The 26,939-nt window shown below is 42.0% G+C and overlaps 1 protein-coding gene across 4 annotated transcripts in view; it reads left to right on the plus strand.

The window, feature by feature from the left end:
• maml2 (mastermind like transcriptional coactivator 2) overlaps nucleotides 1–26,939 on the plus strand; it is a 440,629-nt gene that overhangs the window by 303,588 nt on the left and 110,102 nt on the right. For all 4 annotated transcript variants that reach the window (XM_072577864.1, XM_072577863.1, XM_072577865.1 and 1 more), the window contains one exon: nucleotides 8,655–10,094. In XM_072577864.1, coding sequence (XP_072433965.1) covers nucleotides 8,655–10,094 — 1,440 coding nt within the window. The remainder of the gene's footprint in view (nucleotides 1–8,654; nucleotides 10,095–26,939) is intronic.

Below are 26,939 nucleotides of genomic sequence, written 5' to 3' on the forward strand. Positions count from 1 at the left end.
AACCTTCCACACTAAACTCAACTCCCCTGATCTTTATGTCATCTGCAGGCTTACCAACCCACCTATCTATGTTTTCATCAAGTCATTTATATAAATCACAAACAACAGATGTCCCAGTACGGATCTCTGTGAAATAGGATACAAATTAGTCTTTTGGCTCCATCATGCGTAGTGTTATGAAATTGAATGCGTATACTGTACCTTTAAGAGAGAGTGAATGCTGTTTTGTACTGACAGCTTATAAGCCCCTGTCATATGATTAGTTAGCAGTCTCAGAATGTCATGGAAACTTGAAAATAAGTAACATTTGGCTCTGAAACAAATACCTGAGTTTTCGTTTCTGTTCTGACAACAATTCAAATTTAGCCAATCAGTTTAAATAATGCCCAGGATACTAAAATCCAATTGACTTTGAACTTATTGTTTTTGCCAACCTTGAACTAATGAGGTGATCCAATATTAGGGGTATAAAGAAGCAAGCATTTTGACAGTTAGACAGAGAGTAAACTGCCATTTGAAGCATTCTCTATCAAGTGTATCATGTTCTAATGAAACATCTTTGCGGTAAAAGACAGAAGACAATCTAGGGAGATCAGCAGCCGAAAGGAGGAGGACACCGGAGACAACAGCCACTGAAATTAAGTTGATATAATTTTAATACATGTTTTTATTGGAACCATATAGTGTTTTTGAGTTGCAGGCAGATAAAAAGCAGTTAAGAGAAAGGAGGCTTAGAGTTGTAAATAGTTGTTGTCTAATGTTCACTTTTAGAGTTAAAGAATAAATTGATGTTTTTTCTTTAAATAGTGGAATTTGGAAGTTGTTTGTCATTCATACTTTAACAGATTAGGAAACAAGGTGAGCTTTTCTGGGTGTTTAGTTTAATTAGCAGAAGGGTTCACCGCCATGTCGTAACAGTAGATATACCCATTAAGAGGTAGGAGCTGACAGGGTTTTGTCTGATTTCCTTTTCAAAGATAACTTCACCAGCACTCAGAGTGAGAGAAAGCCTTTAATTCCCTTCAGCATGTGGGTGTACAATGACTGTCCTCAAGCTGTGGATTTCACAGCACATAAGTCCATGCCAGCACATTATGCATCTAATACAAGTGTTGCTGATAATTTTTAACCCTTTCTTTTGTAAGTCCTGAAAGGCTATACATAGACATAGACATATCTGCAGTTTTGGACATAATTCACAGGCTAAGACTCTCTGCTGAAAGGGGTAGTCAGCCCTTCATTGTCTGTGCCGCCATGGGAGATCGTTGCCCAGTTTGTTTTGAATTGCAACACTTCTTTTGTAGGATTGCTGTTTGAACTTCCCATAAAACTATTTTCAGGAGTGGCTTTCTATGGTTTCTGAAACTTGCTAGACAGTCACTGAATTTTGGCTGTGTGTCTTCATTTAAAAAAAACACGTTGAATTAAAAATTGAACATGTCCATAAGTAATCCAGGTTTAGATCCCTGTGGACAACAGACCTAACCATCTAGATTTCACATGAACAACAAAACAACAAATTGCAGATGCTGAAATAAAGAAAGAAAATGTTGAAAGTGTGCACTTGTGGAATGGCAGTGATAACAGGACAAATGCTGTCATTCTGAAATAGGATAACTGGATAATCCACAATCTAGCCAATGTCTCAGCATTCCTAATAACCTGCTGGAGGAGAAATCAGATAGATGTGAGAATTTGCATGCTACTTTTGAGAACAGTCATGAGGCCTATATTCTGGATCTGCGTAGCACCAAATGTGAATTGAATTGAATTGATTTGAATTTATTGTCATGTGTACCGAGGCACAGTGAAAAACTTTGTCTTGCAAGCAATACAGGGAAATCATATAGTTAAATAGCATAGATAAGTAAATAATAGGTAAAGAGCAGCAAAAACCAAAACGCAGTACAGGCAAATGCTGTTCGTGAAGCTAAAACTGTTTAAACTGTTTCAAAACTGGCTGGTGCATGTGTTCAGGCTTCTGTACCTTCTCCCTGATGATAGAGGTTGTAGAAAAGGATGGATTGGATCTTCGAGAATGCTGGCGGCCTTTCCTTGACAGCTGGCCTGCTGTATAGATTCTATAGATGGGAGGTTGGTCTTTGTTATTGCCAGGGCTGAACTCACCAAACTCTGTATCCTTGTGTATCCTTTGACATCACCCTGAGCTTTCATTTCAGCATTGAAACACTTTCTTGTTATGAAATAGAAGAGGAGACATCGGCCACCTGACATGTTGCTTGCTATCTCTGTGCTAATGTTACACTAGATGAGTCCATGTTTCATAATAACGGGAGCAGACTCTGCAGCAGATCCATCTCTTTATACATACTCATCAACAATCTTCAGTGTGTTCATAGAATCACAAATCCCTACAGTGTGGAAGCAGGCCATTCAGTGCATCGAGTTCACAGCAATCCTGTGACAAACTTTTCACCCAGACTCAATGCCCTACCCTATCCCTGTAACCTTGCATTTCCCATGGCTAATTTACTTAACCTGCACATCTCTGGACACTATGGCCAATTTAGCATGGCCAATACACCTAACCTGCACAACAGTGGACTGTGGGAGGAAACCGGAGTACCCGGAGGAAATCCACGCGTAAACAAGGAGAATGAGGAGAAACTTCTTCACCCAGAGAGTGGTAGCTGTGTGGATTGCTCTGCCCCAGAGGGCAGTGGAGGCCCAGTCTCTGGATTCATTTAAGAAAGAGTTGGATAGAGCTCTCAAGGATAGTGGAATCAAGGGTTATGGAGATAAGGCAGGAACAGGATACTGATTAAGGATGATCAGCCATGATCATATTGAATGGTGGTGCAGGCTCGAAGGGCAGAATAGCCCACTCCTGCACCTATTGTCTATTGTCTATTGTCTAATGTGCAAACTCCATGAAGAAAGTCACCCAAGGTAGAATCAAACCTGGGTTCCTGGGACTGTGAGGCATCAGTGCTAACCAATGAGCCACTGTGCTACTCTGAATGTTTTCCACTGAAATCCTTAACTCTGTGTTCTGCCACAAAAGCAATCGGAATTTCATTGTTTGATGAATAAGTGATGAATAACCATTCCTTTCCCTTCACCTAGAGACATCTCTTTATGAAAATAAAACTGCAGGAGAGGCTGTTAGGTGTGATGAGGTAAATTTAAAGATTCATCCATTGAATTTCATTACCAAGTGAGTTCATTGAGCTTTTTCTGGCACTGCAGCCAGAATTCGGGCTCCACTGGCCACCTGCTTACATTTACTTTTTAGCATCTATGCTTTGAAGCTGTTCTGGCCCACTGTGGAAACATGATATTGTTTCTCCTTACCATCTTCATCTCTTTAGCACCGCGTCTGAAAACCTGAGAATCCTCTCTTTCTAGCCTGCTGCTGCATTTACTATCCTTAACGTTCCAGTCAATCCTTACTGAATCTGTTGTTGTTCCTGTTGCAACAGTGCAGTTCTCCTTTAAGGAAGATAGGCTGCCTTTGAGTCCAGACTTCATAATTGTATCCACTGACGTAATTCATTTCTCAATCTCTGTCAAATAAACTACTCTACCTGTGGACCTGGTTAGTGAAACAAGAATATCTTCCCTCCTTAGAAAGATTTTTTGGTTTGTCAGGCCCATCTATGAATTTCAGAGTTTCCTGCTGTCTTGGTTGTGGAATATTAAGCAGTGGACTTTCTACAACCAATTTTGACTTTCTTCTCCAAAATGATTCCTCATCAAAAGCAGATATCTTTCTGCACAATGCCATTCAGAGTAGATCAGATTGAAGCTGCATTATTCAATTTTTGCATGCTGTCATCTGGTACATAAGTGCCCCAGGCCTAGCATGTCACCCTTGTCATCATTGTCGAACTGCAACAGACCAATGCAGGAAGGCAAATAAGGAAAGCAGTTGTCATCTGCACCAGTTAATGCACTCACTACTGAAATTCAATGTTTAATATTCAGGCCGAAACAATTTACTCCTTTTTGGTGTGCAGTCAGCGTCTAGCTTCACAAATTTTAAACCAGAACTTGGGCATTAATATGAAATGACAACAGTGTTGAACTCATGAATTCCAATAGATTGAAATCTGCACATGCTGATTCATATTGGATTTGCATTCTTATTTGTAGTGCAGAGTCTGCTGCCCTTGGACAGTGAATGCATTGTAAACAAGCTTTCAAATTGAACTAGATCACAACAAAAGGTTGTGTTATGCTAGAATCTGGTAGCCATCTACCCCATACCCAATTGTATATTATTTTTGTATGATTCTGATTCAAGGGTGGCACGGTGGCACAGTGGTTAGCACTGCTGCCTCACAGCGCCAGAGACCTGGGTTCAATTCCCGCCTCAGGCGACTGACTGTGTGGAGTTTGCACATTCTCCCCGTGTCTGCGTGAGTTTCCTCCGGGTGCTCCGGTTTCCTCCCACAGTCCAAAGATGTGCAGGCCAGGTGAATTGGCCATGCTAAATTGCCCATAGTGTTAGGTAAGGGGTAAATGTAGATGTAGGGGTATGGGTGGGTTAAGCTTCGGCGGGGCGGTGTGGACTTGTTGGGCCGAAGGGCCTGTTTCCACACTGTAAGTAATCTAATCTAATCTAAACTTCCTGAAATATCTTCAGGTATTTAATTTGGACTTAACTCAAACAGCCTTTTCCTAATTGAAAAATGTTGAGCCAATCAAAGTGAATCTTTCTCAACCAATTTTGCTTGGGCCTGAGTCTTTTACGACAACTGAACCAGTTGTTTTCCATACGAAACCAGAACCAAAGTTGAACCCTTCATCTGTAAAGGTCCCCCAGCATAGGTTCTCATTCTAGCTGAAGTCTTACACAAACTGAAGGATTGGAGCCCAGAGCAAGTTTTGTTATAGACCAGTTCAGCAATCACTGGTACAGTCATGCTGGTAAAAACCTCAATTAGAACTGGGTGACCCTTTAACCAGACATTTATTTTGATTGGTTCTGATTTGGATACTACCTCTGTTCAGAATATATCCTGAGTGGGGCTGTGCAAATGCCTTTACTCAAGTGGTGTCCCTCTTAAGCCATTTGGCCTGGTGAGGGCTTCCACTTCCATTGGAATACTTTGTAACTCATATGCTTCACTTGCTGCATTTTCTTTGACAAAGTCAGTTGTAGTGCCTGTTTAATGTTCAGTTAGGCTTCAGCCCTGTAGGCGCTTTTGCATGGTTACGTGATCAATCCCATTCTCATTGCCACTGAAATACCTTCTCAGAGGCCAAGTTACCCTTTACTTACACATGCATTGTACTTGACACTGGTCAGCCTTACATAGAGGTAGCTCTCAGAGTGAACAGAATCTCTGACACCCCTGTTTATATCTGTCAGCCAGGTTAACTGCCACAATCAGGTAACTCATTGTATGAAGTCCTCCTGTCTGACCTCATCATTACCATTATAGTCTGCTTTATTGTTTTGCAGAACAAAGTGAAATTTACATTATCCATGTTGTACTTCAGCTGCTACATGTCTGCCAACTCAGTCAACTTGTCTAAATCACCTTGCAATGTCCTTGCATCCTCCCTGCAACTCTCAATCTTGCCCATTTTTGTGTCATCATCAAACTTGGAAATGTTATATTTGGTTCCCTCATCCAAATTATTTTTACAAATCATGAATAACTTGATTCTTTTGATACCTCAACAGCCACTACCGGCCACCTAGATAAAGACTTATTTCTCCCCCACTGTCTGTTTTCTATCTATCACCAATTCTCAATCCATGCCAATATATTATTCTCAATCCTACATGTTTTACTGTTACCCACTAACCTCTTTAGTTGGGACCTTATCATAAGCCCATGCTGGCTTTGTCCAATCCTGTTAATGTTTTTGAATTGTTCTGTCATCACATTTTCTTATAATAGGTTCAAACATCTTCCCACTACTATTGTTAGGCTAAATGGTCTGTAGTTCTCTTTTTTGTTTCTCTTTTGCTCCCTTTTTAAATACTGAAGTTGCATTTCCCACACTCCAATCTGTTGGAACTGCTCCAGATACTATAGACAATGCATCAATGCATCATCAATGCATTCAATACTTCCAGGGCCATTTCAATTCTGGATATAGATTATTAGGCCCTGATGATTTGTCAACTTTGAACCCCATTACGAACAGTAATTTCCTTTAATTCTGATCTCTCAGTAGATGGTTAGTTCCAAAACATTTATGGGTGGTTATTTGTGTTCTCTTTCATGAAGACAGAATCAAAGAATGTGTTTAATTCTTCAGCCATTTCTTTGTTCTCCAACATCATTTCCCTATTTCCTGGCTATAATGGTCCTATATTTGTCTTTTTTAGCGCTCTTTTCACTTCACATTTTTTCAAAGCTTTTATGGTCAGTTTTATAGTCCCTGCAATTTTACTCTAATACTTTATTCTCCCCCTCTTTAATCTCGTTTGCTGAATTCTAAAATGTTCCTCATCCTCAAGCTTATTGCTCTTTCTGGCAATTTCATAAGATTCCTGTTTGAATCTAATATTATAACCAATTCCTTTTTCAAGTCATGGTTGAGCTGTTTTATTTATGCACCAGACAGGAATGAATTGAATTGAATTGAATTTATTGTCACGTGTACCGAAGCATAGTGAAAAGCTTTGTCTTGTGAGCAATAAAGGCAGATCACATAGTTAAGTAGCATAGATAGTAAATAATAGGTAAACAGCGGCAAAAACAAAAACACTGCTACAGGCGAATGTTAAGAGTTTGTGAGTCCATTCAGTATTCTAACAACAAATAGGGCAGAAACTGTTGCGAAACCGGCTGATGCATATGTTCTGGCTTCTGAACATTCTCTGTTGTAGGGGTTGTAAAAAAACATTGCCAGGGTGGGATGGATCTTTTAAGAATGCTGGCGGCTTTTCCTTGACAGCGGGCCTGGTAGGTGGATTCTATAGATGGAAGGTTGGCCTTTGTAATTACCCGGACTGAGTTCACCACTCATTGTGACTGTCTCTGATCTGGAATAGTACAGTTGCCATACCAGGTAGTGATACATCCAGACAGAATGCTCTCGATGGTGCACCTATAAAAGTTGGGAAGGGTATTTGCCATCATTCCAAATTTGCTCTGCTGCCTGAGGAAGAAGAGATGTTTGTTGGGCCTTTGTAACCAGTACAGCCACACAAAGAGTCCAAGAAAGCTTTTTGTGGAAGATCACTCCCAGGACCTTGACACTCTCTGTACTGTTAATGTGTCGGGGGCTATGAGTAACGTCTTGCCAAAAGTCAATAATGAGTTCCTTGGTTTTGCTGGCATTGAGAACTAGGTTTTTCTCAATGCGCCATTTTTCCATGTCTTGCATTTTCTTTAAATGTTAGTCCATCCATTATCAATACTTTTAGTAAGGTAACCAAACCATTCTTGTCAATTTGTGCTTCACACCCTCATAGGTGTGCAAAATGTGCTGCCCCTGCCCAGGAATATGCATCATAGGACCCAGTGCTGCTCCAGATCTGGGCCCTTGACCTGTGCACAGGAGCCCTCACCCCACCTCTCCAACCTGAGCACAATGGGCCTGTCCACCCCTGCACCCTGAGCACAGACCCCGAGAGCCCAGGCTCCCGGTTTTTGTCCCTGAGATATCTCTTCTGGCCTCTAATTCTAGCACAGATATATTTAAATAGTTTGACCCAAGGTCAGGACTGTAGATTCACTGGCAGAGCATGATTCCCTGTATCATTTGTAAAATCAAGTTATCTATACAATTATTGCCATTACCTTTTCGAGTATTGTTTTTTTTAATATCTGGAATGAACATCTGAAAATATATAGCAGTAAAGTGCTGATGACTGCAGATTTGTCATAGTCAATCATAGTTATAAAAGCAGTTTGAGGTGGTGTTCAACCATTTTCCTTCAAGTAATTAGTCGATACTAATGAAGTGTTAACCAGTTTGGGTGGGAGAGGGATATGTGTAATTTAATTAACCTTCAACCGTACAAGGCCAATCGTGGTGGCTCAGTGTTTAACACTGCTACCTCACACAGCACCAGGAACCTGGGTTCAAATCCTGCCTCAGGTAACTGTCTGTGTGAAATTTGCACATTCTCCCCGTGTCTGCATGGGTTTCCTCCATGTGCTCCGGTTTCATTCCACAACCCAAAAATGTGCAAGTCAAGTGAATTGGCCAGGCTAAATTGCCTGTCATGATAGGTCTATTAGTCAGGGGGAATAGGTCTGGGTGGGTTAGTCTTTGAAGGGTCGTTGTGGACTTGTTGGGCCAAAGGACCTGTTTCCATACTGTAGATAATCTAATCTAATGTCAACTATATTCTCTTCTGCCGCAAGTGCCTGGTTCACCACCTGAGAGGATCCAGCGTATTTCTGGAGTCTAAAATGCTGAGAGATGAGGTGGTACCAGTCATTAGTGGACACAATTGCTGTAGATCACCATTGGCAATGCTGTCATCATGGCATGACTGCCTCCTAGATCCAGGGAAATAAGGTGTTCTCCCAATGACTTGTCAATTTCCACTCTCCAAGATTGCAGTGTAACATGCCAAATTGCAACATTTGCAATAAGTAGATATTAATTGTTTAAGCATTAAATAACCTATTAATAATGACTAGTCTTTTTTTAAGGAGGGATAAATAAGTAAAATGTTACTAGCAATAGAAGTTAATGCATTTTTATTCTTTTAGTTACAGGGTTCAATAAAAAGAAAGCTGGAAGGAAATGGTTCTCCCATAAACAGCGATAGACAAAATGGCATCTCCGACGGGTCTTTCCAAATGGCTATTAAGAGAATACGAGTGGATGAAGCTGGTCTTGCAATAGGCCAAAGTGGGCATCAGCTCAGTAATGGACAAGGTCAAACCATGGAGGTTTCTGTCACAATGGAACCCTCAATATCAGGAAAAGACAGCAGCTTAATAGGAAGCACTCAAGCCAAGGATAGTGACATCAGTTCTGATTTCAACTTGTCACTCAACAAAGAGATGAAACAGGAACGAGTGGAGAGTGTTTCATGCACTGAGAACTTAAACAATCAAATCTCCAGCAACAGTATGTTGTTTGAGCCCAAAGATGATCTAGGAATGCAGCTGCTTGATCCAGATTTGCAGGATTTATTTGATGAGCTGACAAATATGTCCGGTGTTCCTCCATTGAGTGAAATTGATCTGGATAACATGTTAAACCCCAGCATTAGAAATGAAGAATCATTCAATATGGACCTTGGACAGCGCAACCAGAGCAATACACTGAAACCACAGTTGGAAAATCCAAAAGTTAAAACGGAATACTCATCTGGTTTTACCCAGGCAACAACAGGATCACCCCAAATGCGGCCTCCATCCGTTGGGCCACCATATTCCATCACAAATACGACCATGTCCACTCTTTCACCCAGTTCTTCAGCACCTCAAAGTCAAAGCCAACCACAGCAATCCTTGCCTTCTACAACAAACAAAACCCTGTCCAATTGGCATGACATGTCTCATGCACAGCAGCTGAAAAAGATTGCAGACAATCGGCAACAGCACACCATGCTCCAGCAGCAGCAGCAAAGTCAGGCAGCTAGCTGGCCACCTGCTCCACAGTCTGGTCCTTCATCAGGAAACTTTGTCCAGGAGAAAATACCAAGTCCATCCCTCCTCCAACAGTCCTTCAACCCACAAAATTCTCTGCTCACAGGGGTGTCAACTAACAACAGTAAAGCCAAAAATATAAATAATTGCCTCTATAAGGTCCCAACTGCAGCACAGACTAGCCACATGGATATGATAATTCACCAGCAGCAGGCTCATAGTATAAATCACAGCATGATAAATTCTAGGTCTGCATCACCAGATGAACTTTCCTATAATAATACTAAGCCCTTGTCTCATTTTGATCCAGAGTCAGGCCAGATCTCATCAATATTGGCTTCCCAAAGCAAACCTTCTGTCTTACATTATACTCAGCAGCAGCCTTCAGCACCAACGCAACAACCACCACCACCAGCAGGTCACCTCCAAAATCAAGCATTGCAGCGGGCCCAGAGCATACCAATTGCACTACAACAAAAAGTGCTGCTGCAGAAGATGCAACAAAGCCAACAGTCATCAGGGCTGCAGTATCCTCTGACTCAACACCGACAGGTACACATTAAGTTTTTTAAAATATCTGACTGCAACAGTGTCAATTTTAATCGAATGCTATTTTCAACAATTTCTCAGATCAGTTGTTTATTACTGTTAAAACTGCTACTAAATTAATATGTTTTATGTATTGGCTGACTGGGGATTGACTGACTGGGGAAATATATTGTTCATGTGTATTCTTTTTAATGTATCTCCTGCCAAAAAAATAAGCACCTATCTCTGTCATGTTAATGATGTAATGATCGGTGCAATGTGGATTTTTATGTCGAATGTCCTCTGCCAACAAACTATTGATATAATTATTACTAATATTGTTATGAGACATTCTTGGAATTTTGAAAAATGTTTTCAAGTGCAGAGATTCTTTTATTGTGATTTGAATTAAGGTTTTTAAAGAATTTTTAATTAAAACATGATCAATTAAAAGTATTTCAATTGTGTGATTAAGTATCAGTTCTAAAGTATGTTGGGGGATATTCTACTGTAGGTTATTACAGAATAAGCTGTGCAAGTGAAGCTTAACAATTGAATGTATATGTCACAACAGTTCAGCCCCAGTCATTCCATCCAATTCTGGGTACCAGTTGGTGGGAATGAGCATAGAAATTATAGAATCCCTACAGTGTGGAAACAAGAAATTTGGCACAACAAATCCACATCGACCCTCCAAAGAGTAACCCACCCTGACCAATTCCGCTATTAGGAGGAGAAAGTGAGGACTGCGGATGCTGGAGATCAGAGCTGAAAATGTGTTGCTGGAAAAGCGCAGCAGGTCAGGCAGCATCCAAGGAACAGGAGAATCGACGTTTCGGGCATCAGCCCTGAAGGGCTGATGCCCGAAACGTCAATTCTCCTGTTCCTTGGATGCTGCCTGACCTGCTGCGCTTTTCCAGCAACACATTTTCAATTCCGCTATTATTCCATATTACCCCTGACAAGTGCACCTAATTTACACATCCCTGAGCACGAAGGGCAATTTAGCACGGCCAGTTCACCTAAACTGACCATCTTTTGATTGGAAGCCAGAAACCAGAGGAAACCTACGCAGACACGGGGAGAATGTGCAAACTCCACACAGACAGTTGCCCAAGACTGTAATTGAACCTGGGTCCCTGGTATTGTGATGCAGCAGTGCTAAACACTGAGGCTCCATGCAACTCGTATGGTATTGAAGTTTTGGAGAAAGTAGAGAAGAGATTTACTGGAATGGCTCCAGGGTTTCGGATTGCAATTTTGTGGATAAATTTCAAAAGCTGCCCATTTTTATCTGTAGTGGAGAGTTCTTTGGAATTCACTGCCTGGGAGACTCCAGCCGAGGTTTCAGAAGAGAGTTGGATACATTTGAAAGTGTTGAATTTAGAGGGCTATGAAGATAGTGCTGGAGAATGAGACTAGCTGTGTAGTTCTTACAAGAGCAGGTACAGACATAATGAATTGAATGGCCTTCTTCTGGACTGTAAAATTCTATGGTTGCAAACTTAAGGAGAAATTTGACAAAAGTTCAAAGTCATGAGAGAAGGAGAGCTGGGAAGAATTTGCTTTAATGCAGTGTTTCTTGTAAACTCTAGGTCCTCCTAAAGCCATTTCTGCAATGTAAAACTGAAGGATTTATGTAGAGTAAAACTATTTTTTTTGTCATGCTGAGGGGTCAGCAATAGGAGGGCATAAATGTACGTTGATTGCGGAAAGGTGAAATCTAACATGTGGTTAGGGTTTGCAAAACACTGTAACGTTATGTTGCAAAACCTCCAAGAACAGTGTATCCTTTCTAAGGTCCAAGCGTAGATTGAGCAATAGTCTTCAAAAAGGAATTGTATGAATAATTCTATAATTTTGGGAAGGGAACGGGGAAAAGGGATTAATTGAGATCCTGTTTGAAAGTTAGCATGGATGAGGTGGATAAATTGCTGCATTATTTGCTCTATTACATTATGATTTCTATGAACTCAAGAGGTAAGCAAAAAGAGTAGAGAGGAAATGAAGTCTGGAATGTGGGACCAAGAGTAGGCAGTTGTCCCCCTCAATTCTGTTGGATCAATCAATGAAGTCATGGCTGATTCTTGACCTAACAGTATACTATAGTCCATGTCCCTTGCTACATTTAGAAAAGAGTAGTCTGTCATTTTCAATTTTAAAATTAATAATTTGTTTAATATTAATTGCCATTTTTGGAAAAGATTCATAAAGTGCTGCTACCCTTTGTCTGAAATTATCTGTTCCCTTAAATATTTTTAACATTTTCGAGAAACCACTGTAGCATTCTGAATTTATTGGAACTTCACTGTAATTTATGTAACCTCTCTCTGTATATTAACCTTTTGAAGCCAGGAATCATTGAGATCAATGTATTTTGCCAAAGATGTCCATGCAGTGCACTTGGTATGAGCCTATCAGCAGTAAATGCTTGAGAAAGAAAGACCTGACATTGGAACAACAGCCTCTTGCAGACGCGTGCACCTATATTTGGAACATCAAGAGGCCTCATTGGACACATTCTGGCCCCTCGGCTGTATGTTGGACAGATAAGGTTTAGAAAATATCCATTTAGGGCCACAGTAGAAGGCAATAGCCAATAGTGAAATGCCACGGTTTTGCCAATTCATTTTGTCCATCAATGTCTTGTAACTTCAACTTCATACTGGAGCTGAGGACAAGCATTTTAGCAGTAGTTACATGAGGCAAGAATGAAAGTAGCTATGCACGTGATAATTAATGGTATTTATGGCCATAACAGAATGAGGTCTAAAATTCATCTCAGAGTTAAGCAGGAAGTTCATCATCTGATTTGGCAATAACGGTGATCACAAAGGGAACATTATTTAATTTCAGAGACTTATACAAGCTATTCTCCCCATGATTTGTCATTGGACAACTTAGTTTAAAAATATAGCTGACCCGCTATTATTTCCTAGTACTGAAGCCTCAATTTACCTTGATTTCTGGGGCCATTTCGAACTTGGATGCAGATACTCATGGGTCTGTGCACTGACAGCAGATCCAAGCAGAAAACAGTGACATCATCCTGAGAAGCTTTGACCTGCAGGCCTCCACTGCCAGGAATAGTCACCCCTCTTTCTAATGGAGTCAGCAGAAGTCTCCATACAGCACAAACACAGGCAAATAGGCAGCCCTGCCTCACTCCAGATCTGATTGTGAGGCTTCCTAATTGATTGAGCCTGCACTAAAACTCGTGATGAAGGGCTTATCCCAAAATGTTAACTCTCCTGCTCCTCGGATGCTGCCTGACCTGCTGTGCTTTTCTAGTGCCACATTTTTTGACTCTAATCTCCAGCATCTGTAGTCCTCATTTTCTCTGAATGATGTTGGTGTAAAGCATTTAAATTCAATTGCAGATTCATTCCCCAAAGCCCAGTTTGAACAGCATGTCCTACATGTAGGTGTGCTATATCCTGTCAAAGACCTTCCCCTAGTCCAGGCTGATGAGGCAGGTGCCCACACCCCTGTCTGAACAAAGGTGATTGTGTCCCTGAGCACTGTGATGCTGTCAGAGACTATCCTGCCTAGTACAGGTACAGGTTTGGTCAGGGTGAACTGATCCTGTCACTTCTGGGAGTTTTATTCTTTACTAAGGACTCAAGGGCCTTGGTCAACTCAGGAACATCTGCGACCAATTTGAACTGGCCTCAGGAGGCAAGAGCGAGGCCATGTTCTTCGGAACCTGGGTCAACTGATCCTTTATTCCCATAATCTTCAGGACAGATTACCTGATGGTGCTGGGAGTGTGGTTCGGAGGGTCTATGGCAAGCACAAAACCTTGGGAGGAGTGTATTGCCAAGGTGAGGCAGAAACTGGGCTTTTGGAAGCACCACTCCCTCTCCATTGCTGGTAAAAACTTGGTCATCACATGTGAGGTACTTTCTCTGTTGTTTTATGTAACGCAAGTCTGGCACATTCCCAGAACCTGTACCTTTGCAGTCATCCAAGCCATCTTCCACTTTATCTGGAGGTTTAAGCTGGATTGTGTCCACCAAGATACCATGTACAAAGTTCTGGACAAAGTGGGGGTGGTCGTACCCAATATCACCCTCATCCTAATTGCCATCTTTGCTTGTGGCTGCATCAAACTGTGCATAAACCCTCAGTAGGAAGAGTGTGATGCTGGAAAAGCACAGCAGGTCAGGTAGCATCCGAGGAGCAGGAGAATCAATGTTTCGGGCATAAGCCCTTCATCAGGAATGCCTCATTCTTATTGAAGGGTTTATGCCTGAAATGTCGATTCTCCTGCTCCTTGGATGCTGCCTGACCTGCTGTGCTTTTCCAGCTTTCTCCTAGCATACCCTCAGAATGCAAACACCAAGCTGCTGAAGATTGGATCTGGTCACAGAATGCTCCAAGTAGTTGGATCATTCCATATTATCTGTCTTTTGTGGAGAAAATTGAAAAGAGAAATACCTTTGATCAGAAGTCCATTAGAAAGTTGTCAGTACATAGCATGCTGGAGACCCTGAGGGAAAAAGAGACAGTGAATTCTATTAGATTGTTATGTGAGCAGTCTATCAAAGTCATTTGGCAGAATGCCTCATCACCAGAACTTTCAAACAAACACCAAGAACTGATGCAGTTATATGACCCTTTGATCTTTTACAGATAAATTCTGTGTCTAAGGTCTTCCTCTGTCACTAACACCTGAAGAAAGAGCAAGGCACCAAAAGCCTGCATTTTCAAATAAACCTGTTGGACTGTAACCTGGTATCATGTGATTTTTTTACCTAGTCCACCTTCACTGCATTAGATTAGATTTAGATTAGATTAGATTACTTACAGTGTGGAAACAGGCCCTTCAGCCCAACAAGTCCACACCGCCCCGCCGAAGCGCAACCTACCCATACCCCTACATTTACCCCTTACCAAACACTACGGGCAATTTAGCATGGCCAATTCACCTGACCTGCACATCTTTGGACTGTGGGAGGAAACCGAAGCACCCGGAGGAAACCCACGCAGACGTGGGGAGGATGTGCAAACTCCACACAGTTAGTCACCTGACGCGGGAATTGAACCCGGGTCTCTGGCGCTGTGAGGCAGCAGTGCTAACCACTGTATAATGCATGTATAATCTTGTTTAAGTAAGCAACAACTAAGGTTTGTTTTTCTACATATAACAAAACTATTGAACTGCTACAGTGACTAATACATACATAAAGATTTTTATGAATAAATTATACAGCACAGTTTTTTTTATACATACAGAATGACACCTTGTTGTCTTCAGACAGTGTCACTACCACCTACCACCTTCCACTGTGTATATCCAATGCCAAGCAGTAGAGCATTTAAAGTAAGGATATGTTTTACAAGCTAAGTGTAAAATGTGAGTACAGATAAGTTGAATTAAGTTCACAGCTTAAACTAAAAAATCTGGTAGCATCTGTAGAGACAGACAGAGAGAGAGAGAGAGAGCGGGAGTTAACATTTCAATTCCGATATGACTCTTAGAGTTATAGACCCAAAGAGAAGTACAGCACAGAATCAGACCCTACAGTCCAGAACGTCCAGGATGACCAAATATCCTAACCTAATCTAGTCCCATTGGCCAGCATTTAGCCCATATGTCTCTCAACCCTTCCTATTCATATACCCATCCAGATGCCTTTTAAATGCTGCACTTGTACCAGCCTCCACCACTTCCTCTGGCAGCTCATTTCATACACACACCACCCTCTGTGTGACAAGGTTGCCCCTTAGGTCCTTTTTATATCTTTCCCCCTCACCCTAAACCTATATCCTCTAGTTTCTCCCCACCCCAGGGAAAAGACTTTGTCTACTGATATAGTGCATGCCCTTCATAATTTTATAAACCTCTGTAAGGTCACTCCCTCAGCCTCCCTCCGACGGTCTAGGGAAAACAGCCCAGCCTAGCTCAAATCCTCCAAACCTGACAACATCCTTGTAAACCTTTTCCAAACCCTTTCAAGTTTCACAACATCCGTCTGATAGGAAGGAGACCAGAATTGCACACAATATTCCAAAAGTAACCTAACCAATGTCCTGCACAGCCACAACATGCGACCCCTCCCAACTCCTGTACTCAATACTCTGACCAATAAAGAAAAGCCCACCAAATGGCTTGTTCACTATCCTGTCTAACTGTGACTCTACTTTCAAGGAACTATGAACCTGCATTCCAAGGTCTCTTTGTTCAGCAACATTCCCCAGGATCTTACCATTAAGTGTATAGGTCCTGCGCTGAATTGCTTTTCCAAAATGCAGCACCTTGCGTTTATCTAAATTAAACTCCATCTTCCACTCCTCAGCTCATTGGCACATCTAATCAAGGTCCTGTTGTATGCTGAGGTAACCTCCTTCTGTCCACTACACGTCCAGTACAAACTTACTAACTATACCACCTATGTTCACATCCAAATCATTTATATAAATAATGAAAGGTTGTGGAGCCAGAACGGATCCTTGTGGCACTCCACTGGTCTCAGGCCCCCAGTCTGAAAAGCTCTTCAGAACCTTTAACTGTAACTATCACCTTCAATATTCAGGTTTACATTGAAGAATGATCAGTGTGGAGAGCAACTACAGGACAATTGATTTCAAATAAATTGTGCTTTGTGTTAATGAGGTCTACAGAAAATGAGAACATATCGGGAGATCAAGAAATAAAACAAAACTTAATTGAAAATATATTTTTAAAGAGTGAAAGCAGTCATTTATTATTTTCTTCATGTTGAGAACATTTTATTATCCAATCATGATTTGTTTCTCACTAAAGGAGATTTGCACCATATGTGATCTGAAATTAAATTGAAAACCTGTTTCTTGCAAATGGATTTATGGTTTTGTTACATACAGAAACTGAAGAAATCTTCCTTCATGAAGGTAATGCAAACAATTATATACAACGCGTGTCATACAAAGGTTTACTGAGAAAAACTAAATTTTGGTGACATCATACTAACATTAAGAGGTTGCTATTCACTTATTTGAACAGCTAGTTTTGAATGTAAACTTTCTTTTACCATTTGCATGGAGAAGGAATAAAGTCCATGTGACATAAGAAGTTAAAGTTACCCTTAATTATTAACATGAATGTTAAAGTGCAATATATAGATGCAGTGGATAGTGCATCTATATACTGCTTTTTCCCAGGGTGGAAAGATAAACTATAAGAGGGCACAGGTTCAAGGTGCAGGGTGAAAGTTTCGGGGTGAAACATGCAGGAAACGGTTGTTGGATACCTGGACTGCATTCCCAATGGAAGTAGTGGAAACAGGCAAGTTAGCAACTGTTAGAGTGTATCTTGATAGGTACATGAATGGGAGGCAAACAGAGAGATAGAAACCACATATGAGCAGTACGTAGTGGGCCTAAATAAATATTAGGATTCAGTGCAGGTTTGGTCAGCTGCATTGCGTTGTTTTGTATAAAGTCACTAGCTTGCCATGACTGGAATTTGACATGCTCATAAGACTGGGTTTGTGAAACTGCTATGTGACTATTCCATGTTTTTATACTGTAATTTGATTAGTAAGGAAGCACTATATTTGTTAGAGGTTATGCATCACAAAATGCTGAGTTTGAAGAAATATTATTGAAATTGCATTCTGTTGAGACCTAAATTTACACCTTTTAGACAGCAGCATTAATATGTGACTTTAGTGTCCTCCAGTACTTACTTCATTTTAGCCATACCTTGGATTGAATTTAATCATATACCTAATTTAAAAAGTATGCATAAGGAATGTAGTTACAATGAGGTTGTACACCTAAGCATTGAGTAATATTTTCAATATGGAGGATGCATATTGCCCACTGTCAGATTGCTGTTTACACAAAGCATAATGGTAAGATACAATAATCCTAGTGCAATATTTGGCCACAGATGACTTAACGAAAACTAGTGCTGGGTTCACTATCATCTTTCTCAAAATGAATTTTTCAATTTGAAGCATTTTACATGAAAATCTAAATGCATTCTAATATGGTAAAAGAAAATGGTATATTTATGTAACATTCAATAATTATGTATCTTAATTTAGCTGTTATTCCATTCTGTTCAATGTCATATTAGGTTACATATGCCATTGTTTTATATCATGTCAACCAGTGTCTACTTTATTAAGTTCCATGGATAGCGATAAAAAAAAATCAGAAATATGCCAGGAATACATGGCAAGTCTATCAAAATCTGAAATAAGGAAAATTGGGTTAACATTTGAGATGGCAACTCTTCATTCAAATTCAGTGAGGTGTTGCAATTGACACCTGAATTGTTAATCTGTCTTCTCTCCTTTGAGTTATTCACAATGTTTGACAACATGCCGTGAGCTTAAGCATCAGCAGTTTAAATCATTCCTTGAATCAGAGGCCAAGCTCTGGTCAGACATTGGCTGTCAAAGAATGTGGTGCTGGAAAAAGTGCAGCCGGTCAGGCAGTACCTGAGGAGCAGGAGAGTTGACATTTCGACCATAAGCTCTTCATCAGGAATGAGGGGGCAGCCCAAGGAGGCTGAGAGATGATTTAAAGGGGAGTGGGGCTGGGGGAAGGTAACTGGGAATGTGATAGGTAGATGAAGGTGGGAGTGAAGGTGATAGGTCAGAAGGTGGAACGGATAGTTGGGAAAGAAGATGGACTGGGAGGACAGCTCGAGAGGGCGATGCCAAGTTGGAAGGTTGGATCTGGGATAAGGTGGGGAGGGGAAATGAGGAAACTGGTGAAATCCACATTGATTTTGTGGTGGAGGGTCCCAGGGCAGAAGATGAGATGTTCTTCCTCCAGGTATTGGGTGGCTAGTGTTTGGCAGTGGAGAAGGCCCAGGACTTGCATGTCCTTGGTGGAGTGGGAAGGGGAGTTAAAGTGTTCGGCCGCAGGGCTGTGGATTGTCTAGTGCTTGTGTCCCAGAGATGTTCTCTGAAATGTTCTGCAAGTTGGCGTCCTGATTCCCAATGTAGAGGAGACCACATCGAGCACAATCGACACAGTAAATGAATTGTGTGGAAGTACAGGTAAATCTATTGGATGTGGAAGCCTTGGATGGAAGTGAGTGGGGTGAGAGAAGGTGCCAGGAGTGGAGGATGGGTTGGTGGCGGCGTGGACCTAACAAGGGAGTCACGGAGAGAATGGTCTCTCCAGAACACAGATAGGTGTAGGGGGGGAAATAGATCCCTGGTGGTGGTGTCTGTTTGTAGATGGTGGAAAAGGTGCAGAATGATGTGATGTGTCCGAAGGTTGGTGTAGTAGAAGATGAGGACCAAGTTTTTGGGCCCTTTTGGGAGGGTCTTCATTCTTCACCAATTGTTGTGATTGGAGGGGCGGGGTTCAAGAGCAGAGGTACAAGAAGTGGAGGAGATGCTCTGGAGGGCATCTTTGACCACATGGGAGGGGAAATTGCAGTCTTTGAAGAAGGATCTGGAATGTCCTATGGTGGAATTGGTCCTCTTGGGAGCGGATGCAGTGGAGGCAAATAAATTGGGAATAAGGGATAGTGTTTTTACAGGAGGCAGGGTGGGAGGAGTTGTGGTCACTGTAGCTAGGGGTGGGTTTGAAGTAGATGACTGTGTTTTTGGTCACTGAAAATGGAGATGGAGAGGTTCAAGAAGGGGAGAGAGTTGTCTGAGATGGTCTAGGTAAAATTGATTTTGGGGTGGAAGGTGCTTTACAGGCTGCCTCCTGTAAAAATACTATCCCTTGTTCCCAATTCGTCCTCCTCTGCTGCATCTGCCACAGTCTTCGACTCTGATCTCCTGCATTTGCAGTCCTCACTTTCTCCCAGAAATTGGCTGTGTTTATTTGCTGTGTTCCCTCCTGCATTGCTGAGAAATAGCAACTCACAGGGGCCATGTAATTTTTTGTCAGATGGTGGGGCTGACTGTTGTGCCTGACACACGTGTTTTAACTCATACTAAGCAAAACAACGGTGAGCTGACCCCTAATAATAATAAATAATAGTATTCATTTATTTGACACAATTAATAATATTACATAAACTGCACTATAAGTTAACAATTTACACTACCAATGTTTATCTTGTGCTTTAACTTTACTCTGGATGATCGTATATCACCACACCAGAACTTGGCTGTGCTCCATATGGTGATGCCATCTAGTCTTCTTCTCCTGATGATCTCAAGAGTGCCTTCTCTTCTCAGTGGTTGGTCTTGAGTTACTGCACTCGAGCTACTGTGCTGAGCATGGTGTTGCAGTGATTCTTTATTCCAAAGTCTTTGTGCCCTTTTGGGAGAGTCTTCAGTGTTCACCAATGGATTGATCAAGCTTGATCACCCTGATCAATTGGGCCCAACCAGGCATTGGCATGTTGATGGCAGGGTGGTCCTTTGGTCTCCATTCCTGGAGGTGCTGGGCACATGTAGCCTCCTTTAAATCAGGGAGTGAGGCACCTCCATATCTGGTACACACCTCGATGCTTCCAATCACCCTGGATGACATTCCATTGACTCCATTCAAACCCAAGTTTGGGTGTGTATTGTAGGGTCTGCAGCTACCAGGTTGTTTGCAAACTGTCTGTTGGTGGTTGTTGCCTGTCTGGATTATATACCATGTTTATTAGCACAGTCATGTTGTTCAAAGCTTGCCTTAGTTTCCCAGCATACCATAGCCATTATCCAATCTTTGTAAATCCATCATAAATTCATCAATTTGAGTGGCCTGTCTGGCCACATTCCCTCCTCTTGATCCTGAATGCGAAGCATGATAGATCACATATTAAAGACCAATCTCTGTGCAGTGACTACATGACCATCCGGGCTCAAGCTAAGCACAATATATACTTGAACAACTAAATTGTTACAGATAGTGCAGTAAATTAAAATAAGTAAATGAACCAATACAGAAAAAAAATAAAGCCAGAGAATATTTTACACAAACAACATGATAGCAAACTGTATCTGAATAGAACAATAAAAAGCCTCATACTTACAGCTGATCAAGCAAATGTAGTAAATTAAAATAAATAAGATATTGGAGAAGTAAACAAAAACAAAAAAATTGTAATAAGAAAAAAATTCATAATGAAAATTCATAACGAACCCAGAAAATATTGTTTACAAACAATAGGATAACTAATATTTACTAAGCTAACAAATATTTATCTGTTCGGTGTCTTGTGTATGTTGTTCCCGATGGTGATGATGATCCCAATGAGATATATCTTGATTGTGTTTCATACAGACATGGTTGTCCTGAGGAGGGATCAAAGTTATGTCTGTTGTTATCCTTGTCTAATATCTGGATAGTTTTGAATTAATGTAATGTGTATGCATATGTCCTAAACTTACCCCACTTTTTTTTTCAAAAACAATTTTTGAAAAAAGGCACAGGAATGGGAACCCCATACGGAATGTTAAGTTGAGTTTAGAGTCCTGGTAGGCTCCAATCCCGGTTTCTAGTGGTTAAGGATTAGGGTGGTTGAAACGACCTGACCGAAAAATGCTCGGGGAAGCTTGAAATGAGGTGGTCATGATGACCAATGATATAAAGACGAGTGAAGATGATGATCGAAGCCGTTATGACCAATGCCTTAAATATAAATGAAAATGAGCGGAAAACTGAAGATTTGTGACCTGGTTAATGCCATCCGCACATACAGGAATAAGAGTTAGAATACTTGTGGGGTGCATGTGAGTTTGGACCTCACAGTTGCACCTCACCCTTGCTGGCTGTCAGGAGCTGGTTCATCACCTAAAGCAGTGAATGAGTGCATTGCCAACTAAGCATCCAACAGAGACTCATCAGTGTGTTCTGAATTCTCTGTCTTTGGGGGTGTGGCAATATTGAATCATTCCAGTTCCCATGTTTGTGTTCGGTCATTCCCTCTACTGGTGACACCCGGAATGACTATTTTAGAGTCTGAGTTAATCTGTTCTTCCATTGTCTGTACTAGCCTTTTTGTAGTGTTATGTCTCCATGGGGCGGGTACATTGCTTGTGGTGTGAGTTATAGCGAGTCAGAGATTTTCGATCTGCCAGTCTGTCAGGCAGTTATCGGGGAGTCATGTCAGGTTGAACCTGTTACGAGTGTGTAACTTGTCCATGTTGTTAGTTACCAACAAGTCATTCCAATTCGTTAGAAGGTCTTTCATTGAATCATTTAAAGTGTCAAGAGGCCTATTGGACATTGAAGCTGCAGTCGGTGGCAATGATGGAACGGTATAGACTCCATCAAGGCCTGACTGTGAGGCTATATTTGGGGTTGTCCATGGTCTGTCATCTGCTCTGGGGCAGTATCATCAATCATACATATATTGAGGTGGTGAGAGTGGCTGTGTTGTATGCCATAAGCTTTTAACTGGTTTACGTGGTAACAGCCGATTTTTCCCGTGGGGCTTTTATACAGCCACAGTGTGTGGACTCGAATATTTAGGGGAAAGAAAGGAACTAGGGTTATTGATCTGTAGCTTTGCTTGCTGTCCCATGGGATATTCAACAGATTTAACTTTGCTGTTGAAGTAAGCCTTACTTGCTTTCTTTCTAGTTCCTAACCTGAGTTAGACAATCAGGAAGCTGGAAGAACACAGCACGCCAGGCAGCATCAGGAGGTGCAGAAGTCAACATTTTGGGTGTAACCCTTCTTCAGGATGCAAGTGGCTATAGCGGGAGCTGCAGATCAAAGGGATAGGGGGAACAAGGTGATGAGGTGGGGATAGGTGAACGCAGATAGAGGGTATTACCTGGTTGGTTGATGGGAGGAATGGCAGTTGCTGCTAACTAAGTGGCCTTGGTATTTCTGGTGAGCTGCTGCACTGCTTCTTTTGTGGATGAGGGCATTGAGGGCAGTTTCTATGAGGTCAAGACTGAACAGGTCATTGACTCCTTCCATGGGTGTCCCTGCCATTAGGATATGGGGGTATTTACCCTATGGATCAGTGTTATGTACCATCATGAGAATAAACGGAAGTACTATGTTCTAGTTTTCTTTATTCTGCTGCACTGTCTTCCTAACCATTCCTTTCTGGGTGCAGTTCATCTTTTCCACGATCTGGATTGGGGGTGGTATGCAATATGGAATTTCTGCTTGATGCAAAAATCGTGATCATGCAAAATGTGAGGCTGTTGCACATATACATGCTGTTTGAATATATATCTGCATAAGTATATCCAATAAAGGCAACAGATTGGGGTGGCTGTCTACATAGGCTACAGCTGCCAGTTCCACTGCTCGGACATTTAGATGATGGGGTAATTTTAAAGCTAGTTCAATTAGTGGCTGTCCTTGAGTGTCGGTCATTTTTTATCCCACAGCTGATGATCCAACTGACATCCTCTACTGTGGAATATACATCTACAATAATCCTGATGGCTGTGTTAGCCTGGTTATCTTCTTGTCTTATTTCTGACCGTTTCTCCTGCTGTTTAGGTATAAAAGAGCCAATGCGGTGTTTAGTGGCTATGATTTGGCAATCATGTGGGTCTCCTCCATAATTCAGATTATTGGCTAGGAAGATGGGTGGGTACTTTGTACATTTGACCATGATGCATCGACCTTGAAGCAGTAGAGTCCCATCATGTGGCTCAAATCTGGCTTTCATTTGGTCACCCAGCAGGAGCTGGGTTGGATCTGTTCATTTAGTATGGTTGGTGGATTTAAACCAATGATGTATTCAAAGTACTGGACTACGCAAAAGACTATGAGAAGGTGTCGCGCACACATGGAAAACCCTTGTTCCACAGGCTGTAGGACTCTGGAGGCATAGGCCACTGGGCCTAGCCTACCATGCCGTCCTTGTAGTAGAACAGCAGCTATCGTCTGGTCTGTGGCTAGAACTTCTAGGGTATATGGTAAGTCAGGGTTCAGCACTAATAAGGCAGATGCTGTTGCAAGGGTATGTTTTAAAGCAGTTACTGCCTCTGTGTGTTGGGATGTCCAATTCCAGGCAACATTCTTTTTCAGAGCTGAAAAATGTGTTGCTGGAAAAGCGCAGCAGGTCAGGCAGCATCCAAGGAGCAGGAGAATCGACGTTTCGGGCATAAGCCCTTCTTCAGGCTTATGCCCGAAACATCGATTCTCCTGCTCTTTGGATGCTGCCTGACCTGCTGCGCTTTTCCAGCAACACATTTTTCAGCTCTGATCTCCAGCATCTGCAGTCCTCACTTTCTCCTAGCATTCCTTTTCAGTAATTCTGAGAGGAGGGCTGCCTTGATAGCAAAGCCATCAATGTGGTTCCTGCAGTATCCTACTAGACCTAGGAAAAATCGAAGTGCACTGATGTCTTGTGGGAGTGGGTGTCGTTCTGTGGTCTCCATTCACTTTTGTCTATCTCCCTTTTCGCATGGGTGACTATTGTCCCCAAATATGCAACCCTAGGCTGTAGAATCTGTGGCTTTTTCAGACTTATTTTGCATCCTGGCCTGTGTAATTCGAGTTATTCACCTTGGAGCTGAATGTGTTCTTCCTTTATTTCTTTCTGTAGAGGTAAGTCGTCTACATATTGTATTAGGCAGTCAGTTCGGGTCTAGTCCCTTGGCTAACCTTCTGTGAAAAATCAAGGGTGAGTTATGAAAATCTTGGGGTAGACATATCAGGTGTACTGTTCTTCCTGGAAGGTAAAGGCAAATTTGTACTGGCAGGACTGTTTCAGGGGTATGGACCAGAAACAATTAATGATATCAAGTACTGTGAAGTACTTAACTCACGGGACTTGTTTCATTATTGTGACTGAGCTGGTAAGCTACTGTTGGTGCAGTGAGGGGAGTGACTTTATTCAGTTTCCTATTTTTGATGGTTAAATGCCATGAACCATCTGGTTTCCTGACCAGCCAAATCAGAGCTGTATTAGTGGAGGCTACAGGTCGTAGCATTCCTTGCTTTAACAGAGTGTCAGCCATCCTTGCCACCTCCCCTTCTGCCTGTATGGAGAAACTGTACTGTCTTTGTGGTTTCTGGTTGGGCCCATCAATCATTACCTCTCCCGGGATACACCCACAGTCATGCTGGACGATTACCTTTTTGTGTTTCACTGTCACCTCTCTCATAGATGGATCCTTGGTCTTTGTTAGGGGATTGTACCAGCACTCTCTTATTGTGCTGATTCAATTAGCATAACTACCTGCTGAAATGATGGGTGGGACACCGCTAATCAGAAACAGTTGCCATATGCAGGCATTCACTGGGTCAAAAGTACGATTGCACCTGGTCTTGTAATCGACCCCAAGGATGCATTCTGCATGTTGACTAAGATGCTGGCATGTAATTCTCTTGGTTCTGTTATGTACCCTTCCTGTACATGGCAAGTAAACCCACTTAAAATAAAAATCCCTGTGGTCCGTCAGGGTAGATTATTAAATTTCAAGGTTCAGGGTTGTGTGGGAACCTCCAGTATCCCAAAGGGACTCTGTAGGGTGGCCTCCTAACTTGCCAATGATTAGTGATCTTCCTACATTATCCAACTTCATGTCGGATAGGGAGGCAGAAGTCTGCCACTGTCATGCAGATGCCTTGTAGATTGAGAGTGAAGAGTACACTAGTGTAAAGACATGTCAAGTTGGACCTTCTAACAGATGTTGGTGATTCTCTTTATCATCTCTTGTTCCTGATCCGGCCGGTGGGTCCCTGTGACTGTGAGTACAGCCACACATGGGCTCTACATTCTTGCATGTTGTGTCCTGTGTACCCACAGTGATAGCATCGTGCTGGCTGCCAAGTGCCCCCCCTGCTGTGTCCCTCTATCTCTCCCTGTGGCTGTGTACGGTGGGGCTTGGTTTCTTTAAGAGATGCCCTCGCTTCCTACATTCATCCACAACGGACCCTGGTTGGAGGTATGGAAAGGAAGCATTTTCCCTCCTTTCTCTGTTTAACTTTTGTTCAACTCATGGGCTTCTTTGTCCCACACTCAGGACTTGCTTCTCAGTATCTATACCTTATTGTGGTTTGGCTCTGTGGGATCAAAATTCACACAGGTCTTCCTGCTCTTTTCGGTGTCATGGGAATCTGAAGTCCTAGCTCACTTAGCTGAGTCAGCCTCGATTAACCTCTGTTTAAGTCTCTGTAGACTCCTGTAAAGTCCAGCCATAAATGACAGGCAAAGGCAGTCAGGTGTTCCCCTTCTTTTGTCTGCACTTGTCTATGGGGTCTCCTTTATTGTAACCAATTGCTATTAGGATTGCGTTTTTCATACTGACGAGGGTTCCATCTCCTACATTTAGTGGTGCTGGAATGACAGACTGCATTGGCTGACTTAAACACGTTACGAGTTTTACTTCCTCTCTCATCTAACCAATTTAAAACCTTCTGCCGCCTGACCCTTTCAAAGAACTTAAATGAATCAGCTGATGGGTCAAAATCAGGAGTCTTTTTCACAATCTCTGTTAATTGTGCCACTGTAAATGGGTTGGTGCATGTGATTGCTGGGGCTTCGGCATCTTCGACCCATTTTTCATTAGTGGTCAGATTCATTGCAACGAGGGTGTCCCCAGAGGCACTGAAGGTGTTGACTCCTCTGGGAAGGATGGGGGCAGACCCCAATTCTCTGTGCACATGGCATACTGCTTTGTGTCTTCCCTGAGCTCATCCCAGTCTATACCCTGTTCGTCTCCTTCCTCTCTAACCTCTCCATATTATACCATGGTGGATTGAGAGCTGCGCTTTTAATTTCTCCATTTGGTGTGGTCTGTAGCTACCAGTTTCTTTTCTCTGTCTGCCTGCTGCAATATGCTGACTGCTACTTGCAGATCGGTACATTTATTTCTCAACTACCTTACTTCCTTCTTTGCGGCTTCTTTAGCTGACACTGTGCACTGGGTATCTTGGTTGGCTCTTGGTTGATTTAAAAGCTTTCGAAAGTGGCAGTACTCCACTGCAAATATTAGCCAGTATGGTGGTTTAGCAATGAAGGTGAGGGTGAGGTGATGGTTTTTAATT

This window comes from Chiloscyllium punctatum, chromosome 9, assembly GCF_047496795.1.
Source record: "Chiloscyllium punctatum isolate Juve2018m chromosome 9, sChiPun1.3, whole genome shotgun sequence".
Lineage (NCBI taxonomy): Eukaryota > Metazoa > Chordata > Chondrichthyes > Orectolobiformes > Hemiscylliidae > Chiloscyllium > Chiloscyllium punctatum.